At 41.1% G+C, this 21,155-nt stretch overlaps 2 protein-coding genes across 5 annotated transcripts; both read right to left on the bottom strand.

Moving 5' to 3' along the window:
* Window positions 1-692: 692 nt before the first annotated feature.
* On the bottom strand, window positions 693-12,286 carry LOC132980870 (heterogeneous nuclear ribonucleoprotein L-like). Of its 2 annotated transcripts, none has more exons than XM_061047239.1 (14): window positions 12,130-12,286; window positions 10,268-10,383; window positions 9,934-10,171; window positions 8,890-8,975; window positions 8,363-8,459; window positions 8,092-8,164; window positions 4,655-4,687; window positions 4,028-4,099; window positions 3,632-3,879; window positions 2,838-2,959; window positions 1,884-2,085; window positions 1,707-1,764; window positions 1,365-1,592; window positions 693-1,276 (listed from the first exon to the last, which is right to left on the bottom strand). In XM_061047239.1, the coding sequence occupies exons 1-14, from the start codon at window positions 12,205-12,207 to the stop codon at window positions 1,218-1,220; spliced, it is 1,710 nt and encodes a 569-aa protein (XP_060903222.1). In that variant the 5' UTR covers window positions 12,208-12,286; the 3' UTR covers window positions 693-1,217. The 2 variants fall into 2 exon arrangements, with proteins under 2 accessions (XP_060903222.1, XP_060903223.1); XM_061047240.1 differs by having other exon boundaries at window positions 1,482-1,592.
* Window positions 12,287-13,240: 954 nt separating this feature from the next.
* On the bottom strand, window positions 13,241-20,812 carry srsf7a (serine and arginine rich splicing factor 7a). Of its 3 annotated transcripts, XR_009674208.1 has the most exons (9): window positions 20,578-20,812; window positions 18,717-18,956; window positions 18,398-18,583; window positions 18,149-18,235; window positions 17,676-17,717; window positions 17,094-17,138; window positions 16,671-16,805; window positions 15,207-15,750; window positions 13,241-14,125 (listed from the first exon to the last, which is right to left on the bottom strand). XR_009674208.1 is itself a non-coding variant. In XM_061047241.1 (8 exons), the coding sequence occupies exons 2-8, from the start codon at window positions 18,944-18,946 to the stop codon at window positions 15,657-15,659; spliced, it is 819 nt and encodes a 272-aa protein (XP_060903224.1). In that variant the 5' UTR covers window positions 18,947-18,956; window positions 20,578-20,812; the 3' UTR covers window positions 13,241-15,656. The 3 variants fall into 3 exon arrangements, 2 of the variants coding, with proteins under 2 accessions (XP_060903224.1, XP_060903225.1); XM_061047241.1 differs by having other exon boundaries at window positions 13,241-15,750; XM_061047242.1 differs by lacking the exon at window positions 15,207-15,750 and having other exon boundaries at window positions 20,578-20,810.
* Between the last annotated feature and the right edge of the window lie 343 nt (window positions 20,813-21,155).

Genomic DNA, 21,155 nt, shown 5'->3' with positions numbered 1-21,155 from the left:
TTTTTCTTCTCTGTAAGTCTCAGTTTCACTTCATCACTGATTGTATTTATCAATATATTTTTTTAGGGACAACGCATGAAGGCATTGTTACAGCTAATGAAATGATTAAATGGTTAATTATACCCCATTGGAGAAGGGGGAAGTTATTGCACAGGGCAGAGCACTAACTTAAATAAAATGACCTGAGTGGTGAAGAACTATCTCCACTGTACATGAAGACACATTCAGGATCTATCACTGATCTCATAATGAAGTATGAATGATTAATATTCACAATTTATCTTCAGAATTAGCACTTCTTGTACATTTTATATGCAAGTGTTATTACCAATTAGTGATTTTCACTTTGTCTTTTATATTTCTACATTGCGGTTAAATTCGAATATTCAGGATTCGTTTTAAATACTAGTTAATAAAACACAATCAGCAACAAGTGAAACAAACTAAATCAAAGTGACCTAAGTTTTAAAAACCATGAGCCATGTTTAGAGATTCATGTCTGCTGTTAACGAGTGTCCACGTGACTCACTTCCGGTGCTTCTGCAGCCTCTAGTGGACACTCGATGAACTGCAGGATCGTGCACTTCCGCATTGGCTTCATTTTTTAACTCCAGGTTTTGTCTTGGTGTAAGTTATTCTGGACGAGAACACACACCTGGAACATCAGGAGGATAGCACAAACAAACTCGAGGTGAAATTCATTTTTTTTTAATTTTCTTAGAACAAAACGATCCAACTGCGCATCAGACACGGAGACACAGAACTTAAAATGAAGCAATTAAAAATAAACACAACAGAAAAATAATAAAGAGAGAGCCATTAAAAGTTCCAAAAAGACAAAAAATCTTTTACAAAACCACGACGAGCGTGGCCACTGAACCACCTGAGCATAAAATCAACTCTCTCCAAACAGGCTTTCTCACACGTCCGGTTTCTGTAGAAGCATAATACAAAAAGAAATAAAAACTGAATATTGAAGACACACAGGTACTCGTACTTTAAACCACATCTGGGGCATAAATATCCAAACATGTCCAATGACGGATCGGGCTTTGTTATGATTGTGGTAAAACTCTAAACACAAGTATGAGGAGATATATTTTAACATATTGAGGCGTGTTTGAAATTAATTTCCCCCAGGTGCGTCGCTAAGTACATGTGAACTTGGGAATGGCGGACCAATCTTCTTCGTCGTCTCCCTGGCTTCAGGGGCGCGCTCAGTTGGCGTGCTGAACGGTGGAGAAGCACAGTTTGAGGGTGTAGGGGTACGGACCAGCTGAGAGAAAGAGAGAGAAGAGACTCCGTGTTAGATTGTTTCTAAATGACGTTTACAAACTGTGTATTTACACATTACTCATATTTACATCTAGGCACAGCTTTTTTCACTGTTTCAAAGGTCACATGGTTGCCTTCCTCCTCAGTTATCGTTGGGATTTCCTGCTCTTCAGAAGCAGCAGTACATTCCTGGGTTGTATACATACATGCGTTTTTCATCTGGTAGTGGTTCATCAAGGCCAGGGCCTCCATGGCATCATTGATGGACTCCCACTCTAGCAGACCTGACGCACTGCGGTCACTGGGCGCCGCACCACCTGACCATCAGAGGGGCATTCTTAGTTTTCAGTATAATGGGAGGTAACAGCAGCCATGTTGGATTTTAACCATGCAATGCGATACACAAAAAGCAGATTTTAAAAACAGCTTACTCTTTCCTGTGAACATTTTGACGTTGACGGGGTTCTTGACCCCGATCTCTTCACAGATCTGGAGAGAAAAACGATAAATTAGAAACCGCACACACACAAGCAGTGATGAAGGATTTTTCACATCAGTCACTTGAGTGCCCTTTGAAAAAACGCCAACATGTCCTCCCTTCCACAGACCTGGGAGAAAATCTCAGGTGTGACGTCTGGCTGGGCGTTAAAGAAGTGCAACACGTTGCTGGGGTGCTGAATGCGGTTTTTGGCTGCCTGCTCCGGGGACGTGAAGCGGTTGTTCCTGGAGCCGTGGAAGTCCTTGAAACTGCTCGTTCCGTCTTCCAGCTCGTAGCACTGACCGGGTACGATGGCCTGCTGCTTGGACACACTGCAGGGAGGGATGATCATTATTAAAAAGAGAGACTTAGGGAGGCTGAAGCTTCAACATTTGTTGCCCTTCAGAAAGAGTATGATATTAGAAATGTGCAGAATGGCAAGCTGGCTTTAGAGTATCGTTAACCCTCAGGCATCAGATTCATTTACTACCCTCTTAAGTCACTAAGGACAAAAATGTCCATGTGTCAAAAAACTGCTATAACAAAAGAACATATTGATATTTTTTTCTGCATATATCTCTTAAACAACTTCAGCCCTGCTCAAAACAACCAAACATTCAATAATTTTTAGGAATTTAACCCTTTAAATGCCAGTTTGTTTACATGATTCTGGCATTTAAAGGGTTAAATTCCTGATAATGATTCAATATTTGATAGTTTTGAGCAGGGCTGAAGTTGTTTAAGAGATATATGCAGAAAAAAATATCAATATGTTCTTTTGTTATAGCAGTTTTTTGTTAAGTGGACATTTTTGTCCTTAGTGACTTAAGAGGGTAGTAAATTTGTTTCCCAGTGTTCTATTGATATATTTAAAAAAAGCGTTCTAAAATGTGTCAAGAGAGAGACTTTCTTACAAAAAATGGTTCCATATGCACTAACACAGACAAAATGATGGTCAGATGAAGAGGAAACATTTGACCAAATGGACAAAAATCTCCATAGTGATGCATGAGGGTTAAATTCTCTGCTATGCTACTAATGAAGGTGTTCAAACAAGTCATGTTTCTCCGCTTCTTCTACTCACCACACATTCATTCTCTGTCCAAAGAGAAAGTTGTTGTTCAGGTTGTTGATGGCACGGTCCACCGCATAACAGTCTCCCATTTCCACCATGGCGGCCCCGGGCTTAGTCTTCATGAACTTCACCTTTAGAAAGTGACAGAAGAGGACAGGATTGACCAGTTTTCTCAAAGTCGGTGCCACCCTGTCATTAAGAGCCATAAAAGACTAATCTGTCAAGTTGTTGAGTAGGAGATGAAGGTTTGGAGCCTGGGCGTGTGTTGTTGTTGTGGCTTTGTACACATTTACCAATTTGAAAAATGTCACTGGGCTACACCAAGGAGGCTTTAGAGGAAATAATGATTATTTCCTGTTGTAAAAAGACTGAAGCGTTGTCAGCATGAAGCGAGACAGTGTGCAGGATTAGGGCAGCCTCGTCTTACTCTGGCACATTTCTTTATTTAGACATTACAAGTTGAAAAGCTGCATTCAGGGTCTGAAATTAACTTTTTGACTCACCGGCCGAGGTGGCAGGTAGATGAAAAAAATTCACGGGCAAAACGTTTTTGTTTTTTTTACCGGCCACAATAACAAATTGTGTTTTTTGTGTGTCCCATACAAATGTTACAGTACATTTAATTGAGAAGGCATTATGTTCTGTTTAATCAACAGATTTAAGTCACAGATTGGATCATTTCATCAGATCAGGAAATTTAGAAAAAAATATATATAATTGCTGGCCTTTATTTTTATTTTTTTAAAATGTATTATTTGTAAGCAGTACCGGTAAGTAGATAACATCCATTGTCGGATACTGACCCGCTCTACATTTCCATAGAGGCAAAAGATGTTGAAGACCCGGTCGGCGTTCATCTTTGCGGGGTCCAGTCCGTACAACATGACCACCGGGGACTCTGCGTGGCCACCGTACTCGCCGGGAGGAGGAGGGGGAGGTCCGTACCCTGGCCCGTAACTTCTACCGCCGCGGCCTCTCATCGGTGGCCCGATGCGACGGCCCTCGTAGGGTGGGGACCCGTAGCTCTCGTCGTAGCCATGGTAACCACCGCCTGGATGATTGAGGGAGAGGAAACAGTAATGAAGCAAAGTCTGCAGAGCACATATTCCAGGACTTAACATTTCACCTCTAAGAGCAACACAAACAGTTTGTTTTTTTCGATAGTCGTGTGTGTTCCCTTTTTTGTCCGAGAGACTTACCGTACTCTGGAGGATGGTCGCCGAGCAGAGCGGGCTGTCTCTGGCGCTTGTTTGGGTTGGCGTTCACGTCGTCTATGAGAACAAGAAGGCGACAAAGGAGAAAAGGTGAAGAAAGAAAAAAGGGAGCGTAAGTATGACAACAAGGCTGACTGACACTGTGACATCACAAAGGGATGGCTGAGCATTTGAGCAATGTTACTGTTTGCTAAACTGACATTCAGATGCACACCTAGGATTTCTCACTTTTAAAAAAATAAATAAAGTCAATCAATTAGAGCTTGTGGCAGACATGCATTTCAAGACTGAGTCATCCTGCCTGTAGAAAACAGACCAAAATAGATGTATTAACCCTCCCGCCACACAAACACCTGTAGACTAGAAGAAGAAGTGTTTGTTGTTTTAGTCAGTTTTTAAATTAGTGGAGGGACATCACCACAGAACACACTAGTTCAATCTAAAAACATCCATATTGGTAACACTTTAACATATCAAGTGTGACAGGCAGGGGGGGTGGAAAACATGGGGTGGGGGGGATGCTGATGATCTAAGAAAACAAACAATTCACTCGGGATTAAGAATCACAAAAATCTAGATTTTAAAAATAAAAGTTGGTACGCTCACACACACCTGAATTGCTCCCATTGCCATCTGCGTCACCATCTGTACAGGTACACAATAATCATACACAATCAGAATAGAAGCCAGGTTAATCAAAAAAAAAAAGGTACATTTCTTTTTTTCCCCTCGGCATGTGTGGATTAACCTCCGCTACATGTCAGGAGAGTGACTCGAGACAAAGTCAGCTTTTCTCTTTTTTTGGCAGTATTTCAGGACTAATTGAAAAAAAAAAAAACATGATAACTGCCCGGTAGCTTTTATACGTGATCAACCGGGACTCATGCAGACTCCTAAAGAAATGAGGCAACAAAGATGTCAGAAGCAGCTCGTACAATTTGGGACACCAGCAGCCTTTGTGGCAGGAGGATTAAAAGCTCGCCCCAGTTTACAAACTGTTGGATGCTTTGCAAATTTAACCAGGTCGGTAAAGAGTCAAGCACACTTTAATTATTAAATCTAAAAGCCTCGTCTTCAAATTAAAAACAGTTTTACTCCCAAAGAAACTATCACACACATCCAGGGAACCACATAAAAGGAGGTTCCTGAAGGCAGCACAGCGCCAACAGAGGGAGCAGAACATGAGGAACAAACATAACAGTCAGTTTTTAAGTGCGTTAGAAATGCAGGTTCAGACTGAACCACGACCACCACCAGCCTGCTTCAGGATAGAAACATAAAATCGGGGTTGTGTCAGTCTTTGTGTGGCGATGTTGGATGCTGGGCTTTTGGGGTTATGTGGTGCTGTGCAGTTATGTTCCTTGAGGAGGGTCTCGATTTACTTACTGCAAGCTTACAAACAGTAGGAGGAAGATATTTGCTGCAGCAGTTCCACCACTCTCCACTCATTGTCATTGCATCGCATATTCTTTATCGATTTCCTCTTTTGGGGGGGGGGGTAACAACTCTCCACGTCAGGGTCGATTTCTGGGTATATCAAGTTGAAATGCCCATCAGTAGGGTTGGGCTGGTGGTTCCGTCCCGTTTTGAAATAGTCCGCTTAACACCCACTGGTAGACCTTGAGGCTGCCAGAGCACATTTCAGTTGGGGGGAAGCTGGCTCCTCTTAGCCGTATATTGCCAAACCTGCATCACATGGAAGGCGTTACACAGGTTCTAGAGACTCTGAAATATTGAGAAAACTACACTCATAAAAAAAAGGGATAGCTTAACAGGGATGCATGGAGGAAGATAAATCAGGAGAAGGAAGAGAAGATGAGATGAGGAGAAAAGAGCAGGAGAAAAAAGCTGAATTCCATGTGGGAGGAAACACAGAGGGATAAAAAAAACAAAAGTGGGCCTGACTGGGCTGAGTGTGCTGCTTGAAAGTGTTGTCAGCAGTGTCTTTGTCTTCATCAGTTGTCTTGTGTTGACTCCAAAGTGATTCTGGGGGTGTAACTCATCTATTGGATCAGTCGGGGATGGCATCAGCAAGTGTTGGCAGAGTGTGTTGCTTGTTTTGATTTTGCAACCCCTAAACGGTACAGGAGGGGCCACTGCATTTTAAAAGAAAAATGTGACCTCGGTCGGGAGGTTAATATCGGTGTGCGTCATCTGATGTACTGAAAAAGATGTCTGCCTCTGTTTGGGTGGATGCTGTGTCTTCTTTGGTATCAGTTTCCATCTGGTGTCGACAGTGGTAGGTGGTAGATGCAAGCTTTGGTCTACCTCAATGTGTCATTGGCTTGTGTCTCAAAAAAAGGGAACCAAGTGTAGCTCAGTTCCCAATTCTCCCCCACCCTCTAGACGTGTGCGTTGTCTTCATGGCTCTTGTGCTTGGAATGCGCAGATGAGGCGTGAGTTGTATAATCAGTCCTACATCTTCATGTTGAGTGGGTGGTGTCTTGTAGTTTCTCGGGGGACATTTGGCCCTCTGTATGAAAGTGGTTGTGTCCTCACTGAAGAAGTGGATAGTTGAGATGGTGGTTTGCTGAGTGGAGGTGTTGTCAGCATGTTATCTGCCTTTTCCCTCCTACTTTAAACATCTTTGCATGTTTTTTTTGGGGGGGGACTTTGCTGAGATCACCCATTTAATTAAAGGAGAAGATGAGAATTAAAGTGCAGATCAACTTTGTACTGATGCTGGTCTGTGCCCACTTTTCACTTCAGACAAATCACTTGAAAATGTCTGTGAGAAACGTTTAGATAAAACCCACTTGCGGACTACAGCAGGATGATCATCCAATAACAAAACAACCAAATGGTAGACTTTAAGATGTCAGTGGGACAGACCAGGATCAGTTACATGGCAAGGATTTTATCCGACTTACTGTCTTTAAAAGTTCATCATTTATACAAATATATATATATATATGAAACATCGTCTACTGTCTAGAAGCTAATCGCTTAGTTCACCCAGAAAACTCTCTAAGGTGTAGTCGGGAAGGCAGGAACAGCAGACAGGTACGGGTCCTCATGACTTATGTAAACAGAGGAAGGAGGTCATAAACATGGCCATCAGCTGACTCACTATCAACAAAAAAGCAGAGAACAACATACTGACGAACAGAGAATGAGATGCAACCGCTAAATTACATGCACGGAGCAGACACTATGCATCGTGCAGCAGAAACAGGATATAAATCTCACTCCTCTCTCCTATTGGCTGGAGGTGAATTCTCTGGAGAATATCCTGCTGTGTTCTCACATCAGCTCACTCAGATTTGCTGCAGAAAAAATACTAGGGGTCTGGCAGATTTTTTTGTATACAGCCACATCAGGGAGTTCAGACTTACTGAAAGATCCTTAACTCAGTAAATGAGGAATCTAACGTGGAAACAGTCAGACATATTGAATGGTTTCTCATGCTGATGTGCAGGGACCGATGTCATGCCCCCAACAGTCTCTGAGAATATGACATTTAAAGAAATATCAACCTAAGCAGTTCATTAATCATGATTCAGCAGGTTTCAGGCAGCACGTCTCCCCTTCACACCAACGTGCAAACTAGAACTACATGCCACGATGAACAAGAATGCTAGCCTCGAGGTATAAAGGAAGACGGCTTCTAGACAATGTCGTCTTCTACTGTGACAAATTGTGCTCCTTTTAAGATACAGCTGATCTGAAGAGCACGTAAACTCAACTGTCTGTGTTCCAGCCATTCCTACCACACAGCAGAGGGTTTTCACGGTTGGGTTGTCATAAGCTACTTCAGCTGATCCTAACTCCTGCTCAAGGTGTGTATAGAGAAGTGTTAGAGGAAACCCAAAGTGACCCTTCAGTCATAATGCCACACGGTTTCTTTCAGGAACGTTTAGATCAAGGCTTTTCTGTGGCATTTTGAAAGAAGGGTGTGGGCTCCTTCTTCCCGGTAGCTCGCTCGCTAAAATTAATCACAGTGACAGTAAGGCAGTCAGGGTGTTACAGTGTCAGTATTTCTCAGCTACAAAGCATGTGAGGCGCTAAGCAGTAGCTTGGGGACAGGGTTTGTGTGTTTGAGGTTTTACCTGGACCTCCGAGATTGGGGTTTGTGTAGTCCCAGGTGTCCTGGTCATTCTTGAACACATTCAGACGAGTCGGCTGAGGAAATACAATTTATATGAATACATCAAACTAAAAGAGGAGGATTTCAAAACAGGCTGAGAAAAAAGGATTACTCGCTGAACAGCAACTCAAAACAGGGCCAACACTATGTTTCATTAAACTACATGCTGAGACTGTGCAGGTGTTCATGTTGTTGGAGTCCACCACACCCTTTTCATATTTCTGTAATCTTACCTTGGCATACTCGATCTTCAGCGTGCAGCAGCCAGAGTAGATGTCGGCTCCATTGAGTGACGCTTTCGCTCGCTGGGCGCTTTGCACAGAGTCGAATGTGATGACAGAATTAAGGAGAACACTTTGGACTACCTGGCTACTTTAAATAATATATAAATGACATGCACACTACTAAATTGTTCCAGATAATGAGCTGATGGGAACCTGCTTCATTCATTCTACAGTGCTACAGACACGTTTAAACCAAAGTCCTCCTGTGGAATAGAAAGAAAGCGTGCAGGTGCTTTTATTATACATGATCAAATCCATGAAATACACCTGCATGATCAGGACATTATTGTCTGAACGGTTTGTTTGTATCTGGTTATAGGAGTTTTAAAAGGACCTCACATACCAAACATGTTTCTGTAATAAAACTACATCAATCACTATTGTGTTCTTTAAGTGTCACACTGCAACATGTGCATGTGATGGAAATACACATAGACGTAGTCAGTTAACTGAGTCAAGTTGTGTTAAAAGGATATTCAACCATGGCCTGGACGCCGTTCTTCCTGAAGATGACGATTCTCTGAACAGGCCCACAGTTGTTGCAGATGGTGTAGAGAACATCCTGTTAAGAGTGCACAAAGTACAAAAAACAAGTTTAAAAAGAGTCTGTTTATCCTTCCAAAGGCAACAAACGCACGTTAAACCCAGTGCCTCAAGCTTGTTTGGTATGTTCTGTTTTAAATGATGTGTTCTGTATGTTTTATCTTAAAAAGGTGAACTCCTGCATTTAAATTGTTATGACCACAACAAGCTTAAGTAAGACTGAACGTGCATTTACAATTCAATGCTGAGTCAGGGGTTTTGGTTTCCTAGAACACCGGCTTTTGAAAAACTGTAATAATGTCCACAATAAAAGATATTTTATTTTAAGAATAATGTTCTTATTGAATACATTTAGGGCAACAGCCAAAAACGTGTTTATCTTCTGAATACATGAACATGGAATCCTGAGGTGGATGCTATTTACAACTCATTTAGCGGACACCCTTTTAGAGGATCAGAGACTCAGAACAATACTAGCAAGGATCTAGAGAGGAGGAAACAACGTCAGCAACTGACGACAAACAGCTTAAAGTCTGATCAGAAACACAGGTGCTGACAGGAAGTGACCAGAGGCAGAGAACTTTCTACATTTAATTTCATCAACATTTACAGCTGCTCTATATTCAGCATCTAAACCATCCTAATCCTATTTAGCATTTTATACACTAAAACCGTGGCAGATTAACAGATTATGAAGAAAAAGAGCGATGCGTCTCATCCCAACAGCACAAAATATCTCTGTAACCAACTCAGGAAGAACAGAAAAGAAGGACGTTCCTTTTAAAAGACTTCTCTTTACTATTTAGCAGCAGACATTTAAAACCAGCCTGCAGTTGTTCAGACTAAAGAGGTGCTTTAAGTTTCAGAGAGTCATTCACAAACATGGTCACCACAAGTCAACATGAATGAAAAGGTGTATATTCATTCCATAATTCTAGACACGAGTCAAAGAGCATTTTTGAAATGTGTGACTTTACCGTGGTTATGGGGTAGATGGGGTTCATGATGGTGAGCAGAAGAACATTGTTGACACTTCTGGAGTCGTCAGAGTCTCCCGGCCTGGAGATCTTCTGGCTCGTGGAGTAGTTGATAAAGGCCGGGTGGCCTGCGATGTAAACCTGGTTGTCTGCAGCATAAGTTACAGCTGTGGATGACCCATTCATATCCTCGTATTCAACCAGTGCCTGGCGCTTCTTGGGCATTACCACAACATAACTAAAAACAAAAAGCAAATGAAGGATTCAAAGGATGAAAACACAAGCAGCAATGACCTCTATCTTTATGTTTTACACATATATTCAGTTCTTCTACCTGATTGTCCCGAATTCTTGTAAAGCCTCAACAAGGTCCGCCTCGGTAACACCGTCCACAAGTCCTCGGACGTGCACCACCACAGATGGAAGGGTTTTGTGAGGATCTTCATATCCCTTTGGAAGAGAACAAAGAAATACTTTAAATTTGTATCACCAAATATCAAAATAACAATCAGCATAAAGGAGCTTTACCGATGTACAGCACACAATCAAGAAATGCTTTAACAGTGGGTTAAAGTAATATAAGAAAACTCAGGAGGAGCAACAGAGGAAGACTCCCTCTTTCAGGGTCCAGGACAGGACAGACATGCAGTTGATTATGTGAAGAATATAATTAAATACAATGATCAAACACACGAGTAATCTAATCATAAATGACACCAGAGAAGTCTAAAATACTGGAATAATAACAGCCGTCTGTTAGAAACACTGTGGCTTAAAATACATTAATTTGTCTCCTTTGCAATTTACTGCATTTATATGTTGTTTTAGTGATTTTTCTTAAAGGTGAACCGCTTCTTTAGGTTTTTTTTAGGGTGACCTCGATCAGATATCCAACCAGGAAAAGGAGATGAAAACTTTTGTTGTTGTTCATGTTCCTTTTTAATCACAATATAATAATAACAAATAAGGAGATAGACGAGAGAGTAACTCAATGATCATACATTGAATTAGAGACGATTAATCCCCATATGATAACACTGAAGATAATACTCAAGATGATACTCGAGAAGTTGTGGTGGGGGGTCCGTAACAGTGACACTGCAACTCTCCTGGTAGATTTTTAGCTCCAAATTTGTTTTTCCTTTGAATAAAGTTTGTGTATTTAGTTCAGAAAATATAGCATAGAATTGTTTCACTTTCCAACTTTCAAATTTCACTACCAAATCACCTTTAATGCAAAATACTGTTTCACCTGGGTTCAGTCAGGACGGGGGGGGGGGGGGGTGAAGCTGGTTAGGCCATCTGCTGTGGTTACATTTTGTTTTAAATGTTTAAATTAATTACCTTATCTACAAATGTAAAGACATACATCACACTGGCGTGCAATTAAACTAAAACCAAATCCCTCAACAAACAGATGCTTACACGAAGAGGCTAAACACATTGAGGATGTAGCTGAAGGCTAGTTAGCATGCTGCTAATGTTACCAGTATTAGAACAAAGCCCGGTGTTATGTCGAGATTAGCTGCCTTGACGAAAAATGACAACATAGCGCGAAACGAGTCAGTATCCCGTATCAAACAATAAAACCAGTATAAAATGACACTATAATAACATTTTCAACGCATGTGGCGCAGGTATTTTATTATTTAATATTTCTTGGGAAGCACATCTCGATTAACAATTAACAAATCTCACATCAAGTAATTCTCCCGTTACATAATCGCCATGAAACACCCTTATTTTGCATACTCTTATCATAAAACTAGTATTAAAGATTAACTAATAAAGCTCCATGTTGGTTAGAGCAAACACCCGCATGGCCGCACATTTCGAAGGGTAGCATTTTTCGATACAACACCGAATCAAGCTAGGCCCGTCTGGAGAAACCGCCCTCAGATTAGCCCATTCAAACCACACAGCACCGTATACGCACGAATAATGTTCCGAATACGGTTCTTGTTAAATATGTAAGTATTTAAAACAATGTGTACCCGTTAAATCTAATAAAAACCAAGAGTTTTCCTCGGTAGCCCTGCTTAGATTTAAGCTAATGACTAAATGTGTGGCGTCGTGACATTTTTTTTTTCCCTCCGCGCAACTGACTGAATCAAATTCGACCAAAGATCACGACGACCTCGGTTGCTAAGCTACATTAACGTCTCTCCGGTTGCGAATCGCGCCGTATCGACTCACCGTGGCCATTCCGTCGGTTTTCTGTCGTTTCGTTGCCCTGCCGTCTTCGCTGTAGTAACGGCTCGCTGCAGTAGCCATGTTGTCCTGGTTAAAAAGGATGGTGGTAGTGACGCCGAGCTGAGATGGACGGAAAAGTCAAGAGAAACTAGGCTCGTGTAGCCACGCCCGACGCCACGGTAACGCGGTCTGTGATAGGCTCGGCCAGCTGTCAATCAATTAGTGACTTGAGTCGCGGCCAATGGGAGGGAAGGATTTGCAGACGAGCTTTTACTAGCAGTACACGAATGACCTTAGGTAGCTTGTTTATACTGTTTAAAAACATTCAGGAGTTTAATGGAACAGACTTTAATTTTGATACTTTTGACTACCTCTCCTTCACTTATGAACTTTCAGTGTTAATTAATCTCCTAACTCTTTGATAACATGTTGTTTAAAGTCTGTTTATATACATTTTGCACTACCTTCATTTAATACACTGCTGTACATACATAAACAACACAAACTTTCAGGTCTGAACTTTTCATTTTTATGTACAGGCCTAATTTTACCAGTGTACACTAATTATTAATAGGTTTTGTTTAAATTGCACATATATTTGTATCCCTGATTTGGTTATGTAAATGTATTTCTTTTGTAAAGTAAGTCTATTTGTAATTGTACAGGTTTCATTTGAATTGAAGTAGGGGCTTCCTTAAATCTTTGTTTCAGGTTTATATATATATATATATATATATATATATATATATATATATATATATATATATAGCCTACGTATGGTAGGGGGGGCCGAGGTTGTTTATTTATAACAAATGTTTTGTGCTGTGCATGTCCTTGTAAAATCCTACTGGATGCTTCGAATTTCCCTCAGGATCAATAAAGTATATATCTAACCAGAGAGAAGACAATTTAGTAGCAAGTGTTTACAGTATGTTTATCACATTGTGCTCCATTGTTTGCATTGCATTTTTGCAAAGCAGTAAAGTAGAATCACTTTAATTAACCTAGTGTCTCACCACACAAATTATATTCAGAGGAATTCTGATCCTCAGTCAAGACAGACTACAAGTTAAAAGAAAACAGTTGTAAGGCAAACATAAAGAAACACCAGAGGTATGTTGAAGAGGTTTATTCAAAAATAAAACTGCCACTGTCTTACCATATGAGCCAGGAACAGAACAAAACTGTTAAAGCCGCCATTACAGAAATCAAACTGAAGCACTGTATCGATTTTAAAATCAAAAATTCACAGAAACAAAAATCGGGGATCAACACAAACGGAAACCTTTTTTTCAGCTAACAGTGAAGTTCATGTTTGTAAAAAGGGCAGGTCAGCACAGAGAGAATCAGCAGTAGGAATGTGACCATTTTTCAGAGGCATGCAGACCATAAACTGTCTTCATAAATCATATAATGAACCCAAAAATATAAAAAAAGGGAGGGCGTACAAAAAAAATCCACGATGTCTCCTTTTTTATGTTGTGGGAGGAAAAGGTTCAGAGTTTTTACCTTTGAGAATAAAAGATGCAATGTCCTCACCCTTACAAACTGCACATACGTACAGGGCAAGCTTCCACTAGAATGATCCAAATCCCTGTTAAAAGTCTTCGACATTCAGAATTACCTGAACATAGGTGCTGATTCTTACACTGCAAACATGACTCGTAAGAAGATAATCACAACAACATTTAAAACAATCAAATAGAAACTGATGTTTTTTCACCACACTGACTAAATCTTCAGCAATCCGAGGCCGTAGCTCCGCACCCCTGTTGGAGAAAACTAATCCTCAGTAAACTTACTTAACTTAAACTCAACTGTGGGGAGAGACAGACAAGTAAAAAAAAAATAGCTGCTGCTAGGTTGTAAAAGCAGACATGAAGCAGGGGTGAGGGAGGGTCTGTCTGTTAAGGGGGAGCATTAGGTGGGATTTATAATCTTCCTCACTCAGTCTTCTGCTGGAGTAGGGCTCCGGTTTGGACTTGCTGATCGGGAACGACTGAAACAGAAACGGAGAGGAGTTAGCATGCCACAGGGGAGGGTGAAAGAAAGGTCACAAAAAACAACAAAATGCTAAACACTTCATTAATTATGGATTGGCCCTGATATGTTTGAAAACAACTTTGACTTGTCAGATCAATGTTTAACACAAAAACACACTAATTAGTTTAATCTGTAAACTAAGGACACTAATCTTTAAGTTTGTGAGAAATAACTGTCCTGTTAAAAAAAGCTAAATACATAATCTAATCCCCAAAGGCAATCAACAGCCTTTCACATATAAGTCCTTCACTAAGTCTGCTTTAGTCTGAACAGATTGTTATTCCTTTAATAACACTCAAATGTGGACTGAGGCCCAAACTAGGGCCCGACCGATATAGAATGTTTTGGGCTGATATCGAAAAAGGGGAGAGAAGAAAAAAAAAAAAAAACGATGCCGATATCTTTTTATCTATCTCTACAGATACTCTAAAACGCAAGTATCAAAGACTTGTGGAAAAGATATAAAGAATAACAAATACAAGATGGTCACTCAACTGGAAAGTAAGTGCACATGTACGTGCGTCACCGCTTGACATTTTGATGCTTGTTAAAATGCTTACAGCGCCCTCTGCTGGCGACAGAAAACTGCTAGTTACTCAAATTAAATGCGATTTGTCTGGTATATAAATCTAGTAATATCTGCGATAAAATTAGCCGACACTGGTGGTCACTTGATCTGCCAATATCGGCTGGGCGATTTATCGGTCGGGCTCTAGGGTGGGAAACCTCTAATGTGACCAAAGAGAGACTGCACTAAACACTAAAATTAAGACATTAATGGCTTTAAATGGTAATGATATTGTGACACATAATAAAATAATATCTTACCAAGCCCCCCCCACACATCAGCCTATAGATTTCATGCTGCTTTCCACTTCTCATCCACACACTCTCACACATTTGTACTCTGAGCATGCATGTTAAAAGGCTCAACCTTAGCTTAAAAAGTCACCAGTTTTCCCAGACTATTTCAAACCTGTACATATTTCTGTCACCATGAACATAAGCTAGTCAGGGGGTTGGATTTTTTTGGTTACCTTTGCAGACAGTGGCAGAAACAACAAGTACAGAGAAGCGAAGGATGAAAGGACTCAAGGACGGATGACTACAACTTGGAGAGACACTGCGCTGGGAGCCTCTTGAAGACTGATCTCTCGTCAGCTCTTTCTCTCACTTTCAGAAGCTAAGTCAGAGGCCGAAGAACTCTGGTAGGTAGATACGGGGGTCTGGTAGGTAGGTTATGGATTTTTAAAGGTAGTGGTCGAACTCTGATCTGTGTGGTCAGCCCTCTGGTAGATCTGAAGGCTGTCTGGGTGACTCTAGTAGAACAACTGAATGTGTGCGCGGGCTGATCTCGTCTGAGCGTGTGCGTCGGTTGAACAGACGGTCACCCTTTCACTGTAGGGAGGGTTCGGTCTGTAGGTCGACCTCTTTCTCGCTGTCTAACACCAGGTGCAGACGAAGGCTGATCTCAGGTCAGCGCTATGTCACCCTCCCGCAGGACGTACACACCGCCAGCTGGCAGACCCTGGGCCTGGGATCAGCTGTGGTGTCAGTGCAGTGCGCAGCTCCCACCACACGCTTTAAAGAAAATATGAAAAATAAACAAAACTGTGCTGAAAAGATGCTTTACCTAAGTCACACCAATGGTGTCGTTTGCCTGATCTCTGCTACATTTTATTCTGGAGAGTTCTACTGAGCTAGCCAAATTCAGAGTAAGAAATTAAGAAAAAAAAAACACAGTTACAATTCTAACCTGACTAAATTAACTTAACACATGTCAATCCAATGAAAATATTTGTCTTTCTGCCTAAATGTATTCATTAAGAATAGAGAGTTGCAGTTATAAATCATAAGGATGCTCCAATTGGTTTAAGCTGTGATTATTCTGAACAGAGTGGAGACGGTCTTTCTTGTGCTCTCTCTCCCAGACAAAGTGATACTGGTTAAGCTGCACTGTGCAGAAACAGAGCTGATAGTGCAGAGCTTTCAAATGTTTGTAAAGAGAGCACAAAAAAGACGTCTCATATTCTCTCTACTTATACTTCCTGACAGCAGACATGAGGAAACAAGTCACTGTCTACCCCTCGCACTCCACTAAAGGGCCATCAGCAGGGGCAAGGGGCATGGAAGAAGCTGCAGATCTCTCAGGTGTCGATGATGCGGAGGAGTGTCAGTCGTCCATCTCAGCACCGTGTGGCAGTCGTCCAGTTGCAGCATGACGCATCCGAGTGGAAGAGGGGTCTATCTAATAGTCTCCCTGCCTAGCATGGAGCACCTAGCTCTGGTTAATCGAGAAGAACTGACCCTCTCTGAAAACGCAGGATAGACGTGGTCTAAACTGATATCTAAAAATCTAGATCATGAACTTTGTTTAACTGAGCTGTTACATACTGCTAAGATATCTTGGCAACACTGACAGCTTGCATGACTAAGCACAAGAAATTGATGCAATCAGCCTAGAGCTTGTGAATGAGAGACATCTAGACTTCAGGGTTTACCTGTTCCTCTTGTGGTTGGCTGATGGGGACCGAGAGCGGGAGCGAGAGGCAGAGCGCCCCCTGGGTGCAGAGCGCCCACGGGGTGCGGAGCGTCCCCTGGGTGCAGATCCAGAACGAGATCTAGATCTGGAGCGACTGAAAAAGAGAAAGAAAAACACATTCATATAATACACTGTAACAGGGAGCAGACTAGTCAGGTTAAACAGGAAGTTCTGTTTTTTCTTTTAGTGTTTACAGGAAACATAATTCAAGCTTTAGCCACAAGTGATCATTGAGAAATCTTTTGAAGATAAAGTTGAAGCAAACATTTAAAGCATGCCACAGTCTGCATCAGTCTACCATCATGTCACCAGGACAGAGAGGGTTTTATGACGACTGCTGCATGTGTCTGACACAAGCTGTCATTATCTTTTTATAACCCACCTTCTCGCTGGAGTCCTGGACTTGGAACGGGCTTGGGAGCCAGACCTAATGATACAGGAAATGGGTTAAGCTTCATTATGGAGCTATAAAAGGAACAATGGCGTCACTTGAGGCGTAAACAACCCGAGTGAGGCGGAAACGATTACACATCCTAGTACATAAGTACTTAATTGATCCATAAGGGAGGCAAATTGTATCTTGAGATCTGCAGAACAGAATTCACAGTCATATCTCTAAAACAGCTCTCAAACTATACGTTGGGCACATTAATTTATCAACAGCCATCAGGGTCTTTTCACTTCTGGTATTACAGATTTGCAATGGCTGATCCAGTCACAAGTGAACAGCAAAAAAAAACATCAGACAAAAGTTGGTCATGCAGACTCACGGCACACATGGAGGCTCTGCTCATGTGTGGGAGCGACAGAGAGGTGTAGGTGATCCAGACTGAAGTGTTGAGCTGATATGAAAACTTGCTCTGCTCTTGAGGCTGGCCTCATGTGACCCGATCACCCAGAAGGCATATTAACACTAGGTGTAAAAAAGGGTTTCAATCAGGAGTACAACTAGCTGAATCCTTACCTGCTCCTGCGCCTGGAGTAGGATGGAGATCGACGACGGCTCCTTAGAGAGAGAAAAAAAAAAGACCAAAACAAACACCATAAACAAAAGACCAATCTGTTCACCTGGTTTTCTTGAAATATGTGCAAAAATCTTTTATGTTTATCAGTCATCAATTTAGATGTTGACCTGGTTTGGTGCGATCTGCATGGATTGAATGACATCACCTGTGGCTCACACCAGATAAAGTGATGCTATCTAAGACTGATTTCTCCTAACCTGAGAAAACAGCACCAACACTGGCTGGAAAGAGGGACCACACTCAGAGGGATTAAGTCCCCCTGTGTTTGTGGATAAGTTATACTTTTAAGGGGCACCTAAATATTTGAACAACTAGCTCCTAATTTAGACTGAGTGCCATCAGACCAACAACCAGAACAAGAATTTCCTGTTACATTTGAATACTGTGTGTCTGAGTTTCCATGCGAACATACCGACTGTGGCTACGGCTGTTGGAGCGAGAACGATAGCGACGCCCACGGGACCTGGATCTGGAGCGAGATCTCGAACGAGAGTGAGACCTGGAATGGAAAGTGAAAAACAGGTTTATGACGGACTGCCTTCTGCTTTGATGACGACGGTGCAGGATGCCAAATCCTGTCTGCAGAAGACGCATGATGAGCTAACATGCACTGAAATGCTAACAAACATGATGCCATGCTAAATGGACCGTATTCCTTCACCTGCTGCTGCGACGGCCTCCTCCTCCTCTCTTGCTAAAGCGGTAGCAGTCGTAGGCATAGTGCCCCCGGTCCCCACACTGGTAACACCGATCATTAGGATCAAACTGGCGTCGGCTTGGACGCCCACGGCCCTTCCTGGAGAGGCCTGTTGAAAGCTCGACGCGGACACGGGAACCACAAAGAACCCTGAGTGGAGAAAGACAAAAATATCTTATTTAGCTTCTTACACTTTATTTCCTATAAACTTTTGTTGGTCCATTATGTGACAATTTTTGTAGATTAAGTCACAGAAACACCAACTACAGTGTATTCTACTTACTTTCCATCCATTCCTTTCACAGCATCTTCTGCATCTCTTGGATCCTCAAACTCCACAAAAGCAAAACCGGGTGGGTTCCTTGCCACCCAGACACTTCTCAGCGGGCCGTAGTAACTGAATGCTCGCTCCAGCTCCCCTTTGGCGGCGCCATTACCCAAGTCCCCCACGTACACTTTGCAGTCAGTGTTCCGGGATGAACTCCGGGATGATGAATGGTAGGAGGAGGACATCTTTCCTTGTCTGTTGGGAGAACAGGGGGATGTACATGATGCCAATTAATCAAACTAATAATTCTTCGTCTTTCAATGATTGTTTTTAAATCCTGAATTTCCCCCAGGGGATGAATAAATTATACACCTATGGCAGAATCATTTCAAGCTAAAAAAAAAAAAAAAAAAACATTTTAGTAGTTTGGATGGATAAAATTATATCAACATCACCTTGAGTTCTTTAATAACTTTGGGTGCTTTATTAATTAATCTGTGTACATGAGGGTTAGCAGCATGGTGATTCATCACGTTGATTTGAACTAAATTACCTGCTCTTCTTTTGTGGTTGTGTTAATTTCATAACAAACCCTACTACCTTTAGTAAAGAAGTGGAAGTTGAGTGTTTACATGTAAATACAAAAATGCCCCTGTTTTAAGTGAATTAAATATGCAGCAGCAGTCTTACATTTCAGTGTTTTTAACAGAGACAGGTTCTCCTCTGCTGGACTGGACCCTTAAAAAAACATTGTTGTGAATAATTAAGAGTACACCCACTTCTTCAGGTACCACACCTACACCACTGATACTCTGTACAACAGAGCAGAGAACTGTCATCATGATAATATCTGTCTCTCCTTACTGTAATCTGTTCTGCACATGTTAAATTTACAAATTATACCTGCACTCACGTTCACTTCATGTGTCTGTCTACTCACCGTTATATTGTATAGTTTCTGCTGATAATATGTCAACACTCATGCACTTTAACTTATGTCAATACTGTCCATTTACAACTCTGTTTTTGCACATTTACATTTAATTTTCCTATTTAAGACTAGTAATGCTTAGTTAAATCCTGGTTGTATATATATTCACATTCTTAGTTTTGATATTTTTAGTGCTTATTTACTTTGTATTTAATATTATATTGTGTTTTTTACTCATTGTGTGTTTGGATAACCTGCTGCTGTAACTCCACAATTTCCCAGTTTGGGATCAATAAAGTAATTCTATTCTATATTCTAACGATAATAAAAAACATTTGCAGGTGATTCCAATGTAGAAAATAAATAAATAAATAACCTGTTTGTTGTAGGACCAGGACATAGAAGGAGCCTTGTGAACTTTAGCTTCCTAGGTAAAAGTCCCTGCAGTTAACTTTATTAAAAACAAACATCCATCAGGGTGAAAACATCTCGTTTGGTTTCTGCAGCGCCTCACTGGTCATCTTCACTGCGCGCCAAACATGGCTCCCACTGCTCCCATTACAACCACATAGATAATGTTATCACATCTCAGCTGTTCCCACCAGAGCTGTCCTCAATCTAATTATGACTACTACATATAAATATGTTATTTTACTGTGTATTTATGAAGCTGAATATGTGAAGATAAACGATAAACCCGGATGAGTCCATGTGACTTAACGTTACCTACGAATCAACGCGTCATAGCCTTCCTGTTGCTAGGCTACGTCTTTATAAAATATAAATATAACGAATGCAGGACGTTTCAGAGACCACAGTTAAACGTGCATGATTAATAAATGTTAGGCTTGTGTGTGTTTCGGTGGTTAATAAAGAAGAATTGAAGAAGGCCTCGCTCCGAGCCTCCTCATAAACAATGGCGGCTGCACGAGTCGGCTAGCTTACCTCCTTCCGCTGCTCCAAAGGATTTCTGGTTTTTATCTCCGAGCTCAGAGGAATTTAAATCCTCCGCAGCAGACGTCTGAAGGGATATTCAACTCTCCAATGGTTGTTTTTTTTGTATAATGAACGTTTTAAATGGTCACTCTCATGAACATCGATGAGGCTTCCACATGTCTTTCGAAGAGGTTGACCCGGTCGACCACCAGCAACGAAATCCAAACCTCAGCTCTGTTCTTCACTTCCGCATCTGCGCACTGCGACTCAAGAGACCTCCGGAAACGTCACTTATAAATACCATAGACTGTAAAGATAAATACCTACTTGTAAATAATATATAAATAATAATAATAATAATATATATATTATTATTATTATTATTATTATATTAAATATAGTAATAATAATATTCTAATATTAATAAATAATATATAATATTTACAGTCTATGATAAATACATGTTTTCTGGTTTCAGGAATAAGGTATCCTGGGCTCCACTAAGGAACAATCAATTGTATATGACGCGATTCTGTCTGGATTAAAAATAAATAAATAAATAAATAAAATAAATAAATAAGTAAATA

The sequence above is a fragment of the Labrus mixtus genome, chromosome 9 (assembly GCF_963584025.1).
Source record: "Labrus mixtus chromosome 9, fLabMix1.1, whole genome shotgun sequence".
Taxonomy (NCBI): domain Eukaryota; kingdom Metazoa; phylum Chordata; class Actinopteri; order Labriformes; family Labridae; genus Labrus; species Labrus mixtus.
This window is presented reverse-complemented; position numbering and strand designations above follow the sequence as displayed.

Excerpts from the sequence above, each read along its gene's own strand:
- srsf7a (XM_061047241.1), bottom strand. The coding sequence starts at position 18,946 with ATGTCCTCCTCCTACCATTCATCATCCCGGAGTTCATCCCGGAACACT. Across the intron at positions 16,806-17,093 it reads TCCAGGACTCCAGCGAGAAG|TCGCTCCAGATCTAGATCTC; the intron begins GTGGGTTATAAA and ends TCTCTTTTTCAG. Across the intron at positions 15,751-16,670 it reads GCCAACCACAAGAGGAACAG|CGTGTGGTGGGAGCTGCGCA; the intron begins GTAAACCCTGAA and ends TTTTCTTTAAAG.
- LOC132980870 (XM_061047239.1), bottom strand. The coding sequence starts at position 12,207 with ATGGCTACTGCAGCGAGCCGTTACTACAGCGAAGACGGCAGGGCAACG. Across the intron at positions 8,165-8,362 it reads TGAAGATCGAGTATGCCAAG|CCGACTCGTCTGAATGTGTT; the intron begins GTAAGATTACAG and ends GTATTTCCTCAG. Across the intron at positions 4,100-4,654 it reads TGGCAATGGGAGCAATTCAG|ACGACGTGAACGCCAACCCA; the intron begins GTGTGTGTGAGC and ends TTGTTCTCATAG.